This window comes from Choristoneura fumiferana, chromosome 15 (genome assembly GCF_025370935.1).
Source record: "Choristoneura fumiferana chromosome 15, NRCan_CFum_1, whole genome shotgun sequence".
Lineage (NCBI taxonomy): Eukaryota > Metazoa > Arthropoda > Insecta > Lepidoptera > Tortricidae > Choristoneura > Choristoneura fumiferana.
This window is the reverse complement of record NC_133486.1, coordinates 15,202,459-15,211,803: the sequence shown is the minus strand read 5'-3', so window position 1 is coordinate 15,211,803 and position 9,345 is coordinate 15,202,459. Positions and strand designations below refer to the sequence as shown.

The 9,345-nt window shown below is 38.0% G+C and overlaps 1 protein-coding gene across 3 annotated transcripts in view; it reads left to right on the top strand.

Moving 5' to 3' along the window:
- Nucleotides 1-164: 164 nt before the first annotated feature.
- Nucleotides 165-9,345, top strand: part of Ndf (Nucleosome-destabilizing factor) — a 57,800-nt gene continuing 48,619 nt past the window's right edge. For all 3 annotated transcript variants that reach the window (XM_074098170.1, XM_074098169.1, XM_074098167.1), the window contains exons 1-3: nucleotides 165-261; nucleotides 351-387; nucleotides 701-786. In XM_074098170.1, the coding sequence (XP_073954271.1) occupies nucleotides 227-261; nucleotides 351-387; nucleotides 701-786 (158 nt within the window). In that variant the 5' untranslated portion in view covers nucleotides 165-226. The remainder of the gene's footprint in view (nucleotides 262-350; nucleotides 388-700; nucleotides 787-9,345) is intronic.

The following is a 9,345-nucleotide window of genomic DNA, read 5'->3' as shown; positions in this document are numbered from 1 at the left end:
GAAACCAACGTTTTTAACAACAACTTGAACAGGTTTTTGGAAGCCATAGACAAAATTTCACATTTTTAAAGCTATCTCACACGCTCCTACAAGGTGACGTTTATGTGATTACCGGTTTTTGGACAGCAACCATAGACACAAGAGACGCGCAAAGCATGCCCCTTTCTTCTGTTAATTTTTTTTAATTTAGTTCGTCGTGGAAATTCGTATTGAACAGACGCGTATAATGTCGCAAGAATACAAACTTGGTGATCTTGTTTGGTATGTAGCAGAATAAAAGACTAGTTTATAGCATTAATGCTTAAAATTAAGTTTACCTTATTAAACTACTGGTTATGTGTTTGTTACAGGGCTAAAATGAAGGGTTTCAGCCCCTGGCCCGGCCGGGTAAGTTATCCTTATATATCTAAAGATTCATACACTAAAGCACTCTACATTAAAACATAATATACATGTTGATTGTAAACAGCATCCTCAATGTTTGTTGATGAAGTTAGCCGGTTTTATTTTCTGATACTAATGGGCGGGAAATCTATTATTACGTGTAAGCGTTGCTTGAGTGGCGTTGGCGTCCCCTGAACAGTGTTTTGACATCATCTTACGGATATAAAATGGGGAATATGCAAACTTTACCTATCCTCATATTATGGTGAGTCTAACCTATGTCAGCAAACTAACAGGATATGATTGACGGTTTCAGGTAGCCCTCCCTCCTCCGGAACTGTCGAAGCCCCCGAAGAAATCGGTTACTGTACAATGCATCTATTTCTTCGGCACCAACAACTAGTAAGTGTAGTTTTCGTACTAGCTAAAGTAAAGTGATCCAACTAGTGGAATGTCATTATGTTGTTTTCAAACTATGGAGCCTCAAGTCAAAGTATCGACTTGTAACTACCCTATGGTCCTAAATCCGGTCTGTACTTTCGTTATATCTTTCAATATTTTGGGGTTATTGAATTTAATTTCCAAATTTTTGTTACTTTTGCTACTGGCAACACTAGGGATGCTTTATTTATTTTACTTAGTATCTTTATTTTTGATGTCTCAAAATACCGAAAACTTTATAAAAGATAAATTATTTCTTGAATAAGAAACTTTTTTATAGTATTACCACAGGAACCATTATTAAATTTTAATTTGGCAGTACTTAACCTTTTTGGCTGGCAATCCAAAGCTTAACCACCACATACCAGAACACGTTAGTCTCAGCATTTAATGTGAATCAATTTAAGAACCAGCTCGACCAACACATTAACAGTACAAAGAATACTTTGAGACTAAGTTTCGGCACAAGAGTGTAATATGTATGAGGCTCCCCATGAGGCTGGCTCACATTTAGTGTACTAAAGCCTCGTTAAAATATAAGATAAAAAAAAACCTTGACCGAGGAACAGCTAGATACAGGCACCTATCAGTTGCTCCAACTGCCTGCCTGATTTTTTTTAAATCTAGTATTTTAATGAGGCTTTAGTACACCAAATGTGACTATGTCAGCGTCATGGGGAGCCTCAGTTATATACACCACACTACAAATTTTATGCTCTCCATTGCACTGAAGCCACATCTCTGGATGCAAAGGCCTGTCTAATGAACCTGTAAATTAGCATCGCTTCCTCTGAAAGTGGTCGACTCAGAATTACATTTACACCTCCATTAAACAAGCCCATACCATCCAAATACCTGTCTCTGATGTCCTTATTCTGATCACATTCCAAAAGAAAGTGAATTAGGTCTTCAGTCTTATTACAACCTATACACAAAGGTGATTGCACAACTCTCATCAAATTCAAAAAACTGTTTAGTGGAATGTGACCAGACCGCACATGAAAAGCCCGCATGAGAAGATCCCTGGGGAGGCTGAAATTATCAAACCAGGGTACTTTGAAGATTTTACTCTCTATGGTGCCGTACCAAATGCCCTTAGTCGTGGATACAATATTGAACATTTCCTGCCATTTTGCAAAACACTTCTCCCTGGCTAATGGCATTAGCTCAGCACCATAAGGTTTATCCAAGAGACACATACCATAGGTAATAGTTAGTGGCTTGCTTGTCACCCGACAAAATAGAAATATGATGATTGAGATAAGTCCTAATAAGATTCCTATTTAGAATTTTCTATACTCCCCTGTGGGATACAATATAACTTAACCTGTTAGTAAGCTTAAGTGGTTTACTGAAAAAAAAAAGGAGAATAGAAAAAGAAAAATATGATACCATTCTGCATCAGTAGGAGACAACAGATGAACCCATGGGTCGGCAATTAGTAAATAGGGTCCGAGAATGCTGTTTAAAATTTGATCAAGGGCCAAAATTTTTTTGTGATAAAGTATGATTTATTTATATGCAAATAAGTAACATATAGGTACACTATGCAAAATAAGTATCTAAGTAAGTGGCGACGCGTCCATTGAACCCTTTTTCCACCGGCTTGCCCAATATTTTCAAAGTAGAACAACAAGACTTACAGAATTTAATATGAAAGATGTAAGCAATCTTTGCTTCGGCTTTACTACTCAAATATCTGACGTCACGCCACTGCTAAGTAGGTAAATTAGTGTGAAAAGTGACAATGACGGTCTTGGGCTAGACACTTGGCAGTCTGAGGCTGGGCCTTCTTTGGTCTGAATGTGGACCCCAGTCCTTCTTTTACCAACCCCTTGGTACCAACCAACTCTCTGGTATCCTGTGTGGGATTATTCAGTGAAATATAAGGTTTATCAGTAGCTTACGACATCGTGAAAGTTGCGGGAGACCGGTGGATGCAAGTGGCGAGTTGTCGTTCATTGTGGAGTTCTAAGGGGGAGGCCTTTGTTCAGCAGTGGACGTCTTCCGGCTGATGATGATGATGATGAAGTAGCTTAGAATCAAAGTTTAATTTGTCTACAAAACAAAGACCATTGATATTATTGTATGGTAGTGATGTATTAAATGTTTTTATTAAATAAAAGTTCTATCTCAAACAGAGTCTTACACAGTCATGTGTTTGCGGAGTAGCAAAGTGAAAGTTTCTAGCTAGCAGCTATTCCTGTGTTCTGCAGATGCTTTTAACATTTCTATCTATATATGACTGTACTTGTGCATTGTCATCCAAACTAAATTTCCGTACCAAATTTTGGTATCTGCATCTAAAAGGTCTAAAAAAGCTAAGTGAATGACTGCTTTTAGATTACAGACAAACTTGTATATTAATTTCGAGATAAAACCATTAATTATTTACTTTGTTAATAGTAGTCTATTTGCCAAGAAATTATTAAAGGTTATGGTTGCTCATTAATGAGCAGTTATGTTAATTAATAATACTTATAATGATATTATGAGACGCCAAGGGCGTCGTCAGCCAGATCAGGGTAGTAGAAATATAGAGGATGGGAAAAGACAGTCGTGAGCTTATGGAGCAAGTGAAAACATCTATGTCCCAAAAAAATTAAGGCTACATTTTTTCGAATCTCTAGCCCCCCCTTGCTCCTCCTTGGCGACGCCCTTGTTAAAGACCCCTACCCAAAGTGCTGCTTTCAGTACCATTGGCAGTCGTATTGTGTGTATACAGTAGTAGCGTGACCCCGGAACAACTGTTCTCGGTTAGTAAATATTCACCACTCGCTTATATCTCATTCGCCCTTTCTTAGCACGCTGCTTTAAGCACAGAATTAATACTACAAGTACTTTAAGGTAGTGTCTTTTGCTCTTAGTCCTAACTCTTGCTGTTTAAAAGATAATCAAAAATTCAAATTAATTTATTATGCATGGTAACAGTGTTAAATGTGAAGGCCCCTTAGGTTTAGGCTGTCATACAATATTTATTTCGTGTACAAATGTGGCATGTTGATTTTAAGTTTTTTCACTTTTATCGCCGTATACGCTATTTTACAAGCTTTTATTTAACTTGCAATAAGTATGTGCTGGTCAAATCATGCAAGTTGAATTTGACCCACTTCCAGTGGTCGGATTGACTTGAAATAAAAAAATAAATAAAGAATAATAATATTGGAATGCAACTTGGTCAAAATTTAAAAATACTTGAGTAAGTCAGAACTTGAGAAGTATAGTCGTAGTGGGTTAATAAATAATAACTAACCATTCAAACTCCTTTATAGTAATAAAAATATATTAAGAGGTCCCATTCTTAGTTTTGTGGTACACAGATGAACCTATTATTTGTGTCTGTAGTAAAATTATTCTGACTTACTTGGGTATTTTTAAATTTTGATCAAGTTGCATTCCAATATATATTTTTTAATTATTTGTATGATAGGTCATTTTTATTACATTAAGTAAAGGTTTGAAATTCATTCATTTATTATTATTATCTTTATTTATTTTTTTATTCTTAGGATTAGGTTTTTATAATATATTATAAATTATATATTATATAATTATATAATATATATTATATAATATATTATAAAAACCTAACCTAGTTTGCCGCCGGTAACGGGCAGGGCCCAAGCTACCGGTGGTCAGGGCCGCAGAGTGAGGAACCTCCGGACGATGCGTGCCGTGTCCAGAAGTACCGCTTTCTGTATCTGGCCCTTGATCCAGCCATCTAGCGAGAGTTTCTTTTGAGATGTTGGTCGAGACTTCGCTATTAGGCCGTTTGCCGAAACGACTATCGGGACAATGATCGTCGAGTCAACATCCCACATAGCAGTCACCTCGTGAGCCAAGTCAAGGTACTTGCTGAGTTTGTCCTTCTCGGCCTTCACGAGGTTCTCGTCATGTGGGATGGTGACGTCGACGAGCACTGCCTGGCGGTTTGATCGATCTGTCAGCACGATATCAGGTTTATTGGCTACAATAGTCCTGTCCGTGATGACAGATCGATCCCAATAGAGCGTGGCACGACCATTTTCGAGAACTGGCGCAGGGACATACCTATAATACGGCACCTCAGAGTCTATAAGGCCGTATCTAAGAGCAAGTTGCTGGTGGATAATCCTGGCTACTAAGTTATGTCTGTGCAAATACTCACCGTTAGCAAGATGAGAACAACCGGAGATGATGCCTGAGTGACTCACCAGGACGGCGGCATGCCCGACAAATGTCGACCGTACCGTCCTTCAGGACATACATACCTCCGGTAGTTGTTCGTCATGATAACTTCGTCAGCAATTGCACACACAAAACCCTCGGTTTCCTCAAAGAGGTCCCCGAAACGTAGCCAGGTCACCGACGCGAGAAGGTCTACATCAGGCCCTGTTAGGGCCTTGTAGAATCGCCCGTGTAGCTTCTTGCTCTTTCATACGTTCTTGCGATCTTCCGTGCTCATTACCATAGGACTGCGCCAATTTTCGTTTGCCAAGGATAGCGGGGTGAGGTGTCTGTCTACTGCCACAACATTGCGATGCATCCCACATTCGTTGCTAAGGAAATAATTCCTAAGGCTGCATATCTCGCGGTTGTGGAGATTTTTGGCATTAAGAAAGCCGCGACCTCCACATTTCCGTGGGATGTACAGCCTCATAACCGACGAACGTGGTTGTAGCATGCGATGGGTAGTAAGCAGTAGGCGGACTCTCCGGTCCAGGGCGTCCAGTTCAGTCTGAGTCCACCTTAGTATGCCAAAGGAGTATGTGAGCAGGGGCATTACCCAGGCGTTAAAGGCGCGTACCTTATTACCAACCGACAAAAGACTTAAGTACCTTTGTAAGCTTCTTGTTTTCTTTGTAAAAGAAACGCTCCTTCACCGTCTGCTTTATGTCCCCGTCAACGATACCCAAAGCCTGTGACATACCAAGGTATTTGTAGGTTTCAGTAGGTTCCAATCTTGTAGTGTGGGGTATCGTTGGATAGGTCTTTTAAAACCGTTAGGGGGTTGCTAAAACGATTTTTCGATTCAGTAATTTGTTTGCAAAATATTCAACTTTAAAGTGCAAATTTTCATTAAAATCGGGCATCCCCCCCATCTAAAATCTAAAGCGGTGTGTGGAAAATTTTGAAAAAGTTCAGGATGGTAGTAAGTATATCAAACTTACAAGGAAAACTATAGCGGCTAAGTTTGCTTGAGAATTATTAGTAGTTTAAGAGTATTTAATAGCAGCCTAAGGTATAAAATATACCTAAACTTGGAATATTCCGTACAAAATACGAAATCCTTAGAAAAATATTACTTAATTTTTTCGTAATGGCTACGGATCCCTATTTCGGGCGTGTCCGACACGCTCTTGGCCGGTTTTTTACTGTAGATAACGCGGAGCTCCAACTTTTGTGTAGTTTTGTTTTGACCCTCGGGCCGTTGCAAACTTAACATAATTATAATCTACCTATGTTTCTGTGACGATTAAAATTGAGAAAAAACCAAGCCCTATAAAGTATAAAGTTTCAATTGCATAGCTCTTATACTTTAGATTTTATTGATATCTAAAATACCCCGATTTCGTCACTGACTCACTGATGATCATCAATATTCTTAAGGTTCTTCCTGAAGTCCTAGAAAGCTGAAATTTGGTATGTAAGCTAGTAATAGTATACAAACAACGAAAAAATCTTAAAACTTGAAACTTTTACCCCCCCAACCCCTTAAACTAGGGGGTGAAAGTTTGTATGAGACTTCCGCAAATTTTGATGCTAGAGGTCTGAAAACTGATATAGCGGGTCCTTGTTATCCTTGTTATAAATAATAAGATATGTATTTCAGGATTTTTAGTAAATCATCCCCTACCCTTTCCTCCCGACACTCGCTCTGCATGCGAAAGAAAAAATGAACAACAGAAAAAATACTCGTATAAATATCATAAGCAGCTTACAAAAAGAAAAGAAATCCCACAAAAACATTTCATGTTAAATGTTGCCAAGACGAGACCATGTAGCTCGCACTGTCAAAAAGTAATCAGATCCCTTGTAGAGCCAAGTTTCTAACCCTACGTGCCCAACTCTAAATCTATAAGCCCTAATTTTACACTAAATTTGCGACGAAATACTACAGCAGTAGCTCGTAGCGAGTAGTTCGTAGCGCGTAGCAGCGTTTTCCCGCTATTAATCTCGTAGGCGTGCAAACCGCGGACTAAACTGGCGAGTCGGCCGCACGAACCTTTTGCAATTCGTCATATGGGCTTGAACTTAAAAATCTACATTTCAGCACGGAAAGAGTTTAAAAGATTGAATAGATGGTTAGGTTAGGTATAGAGAAGATTGAAAAGATTGAACATGGTCTCGTCTTGGCAACATTTAACATGAAATGTTTTTGTGGGATTGCATCTTTCTAGCACTAATAGTCTCTTCTAAGCTAAACAGCAGACGAACGGACATACACACATGGCGAAACTATAAGTTCCGTTTTTGCATTTTTTGGCTACGGAACCCTAAAAACAAAAATTGGTTCACCTAGAAAAATGTTTAGTTACATTTCATTGCGATAAAAAAATAGTGGGATGTTTCTTAGAAAGCAACTATTTTGAAAAAAAAAAGGAATATTTAAGAAGCTATGCCCAACATCGCTACTCTCCCCCTGTCTAAATAATTACTGATTCAGAACCGTGGGATCAAAATGTGGAAATAATAAAGATAGTGCGTTCCTAATGGTGAGTTTTGACGAAATACTCTCCCCCTGTCTAAATAATTACTGATTCAGAACCGTGGGATCAAAATGTGGAAATAATAAAGATAGTGCGTTCCTAATGGTGAGTTTTGACGAAAATCGATTGTACATAAAATAATGCAGATCTAAAACTATTTATTTATTAGTTTCGAAGGCAACATTAAAAACCGGCCAAGTGCGTGTTGGGCCACGCGCAGTGTAGGGTTCCGTACTTAGATGCGGCAAATATTCAATATTAAATTTTAATAGACTACCTATTCATTAACTTCTAAAGCCTACTTAGCAAAGATACACGAGCTCGTCAGATATTCGGAGTGGATGATAAGTAAACCTGGATAAAGTTCACATCAAAAGAATTTGAAGATAATCGAGGTCGTCAGATATTCGGAGTAGATGTTAGGTGAACATAGATAAAGGTTCCAATCAAAAGAATTTGAACAAACTCGAGGTCGTCAGATATTCGGAGTGCTTAGATGTTAAGTGAACCTAGATCTTTAGCTAACCTACCTACCGATCTTTATCTAAAAACTTTGTTTTAATCAAAAAAATTTGAAGAAACTCGAGGTCGTCAGATATTCGGTGTAGACGTTAGGTGAATAAAGGTTCCAATCATAAGAATTTGGATGTGATGGAAGCTCGTGGCGACTGGGGAAAAAAAACGCCCTTTCCGAAGTATTCGAGCGAGCGCACCAGATTTTCTAGTTGTGCTTTTGTTTTTTCTCTTTATTGGGAAAAAAAAAAACAGATACAGACACAATTATTAGCAGGAGTAAATTAAAATAATGCGAGAAGTATAGCCTGCATCCTAAAACAATTCCCACTAAGACTTATTGGAAGTCGTGGCAATGTAACAATAATTAATGGTAGGAATAGGAAACCTAAAACTAGCATTTATCATATACAACAAACAATCCGAAGCAACATGCAGACTACATAAGGATGCCTTTAATGTAACTACAGCAAGCAGAACCAATAACAGGACTCACCACTAGGAAGGAGATTTCTATAAATGCAGTATACTTATCTACAATCTATTTATTTTTACAAGCTTATATTTAACTAGTTTCACCTGTCCCGTTGTCTATCTGTCTGTAATCAAATCTTGCAACTGAAATTCAACCAACTTCCAGTAGTTGGATTGACTTGAAATTTGGTATAATTATGGAAATTGCGTGACAATACGATAATCCGGTAGTAACATCCTGGTAGTCCAGCCAGGATCGTCTCCACAGGACGGAACTCTTCAACGGTTAATGGCATCGACATGAAATTTGGTATGCAAATTTAGTTTGGGTGACAATACAAGTACAGTCAACAAAAAGTACAGTCAGCAAAACAAAAGCTTGTATTAAAAATGTGTTTTTTTTTTACCATAAACTTATTATTTAGTAACTGGGTGACAGGTCAGGTATGAAATAACGATTCTGGTAAATTGATCGAACAAGCTGGCTCTTTTACATCTTACTTTTTATACTTACTACCAGCGCTCTCAGAAAGACCGTCATTACCAAAAGGAGAAAGCGCCGCAAGAAACATGGCAGAAAATATTATCTTGCTCGTAAAGTTCGTGTTTATGCTGGATCTAGGCGACATAAAATGACTTTATGCTCTAGTCTAGTGCATAAAGCAAAATCTTCGTACAAGATCAAGGCAATCAGGTGTTAACAGGCACAAACAAAAAAGATTTTAAAGACAGGTGTTAACAGGCACAAACAAAAAAGATTTTAATATATTTTTTATAATTTTTAGTTTGTGTAAAACTAAAAATCAATCATATAAATATTTCTAAATTATATTACCAACGCATG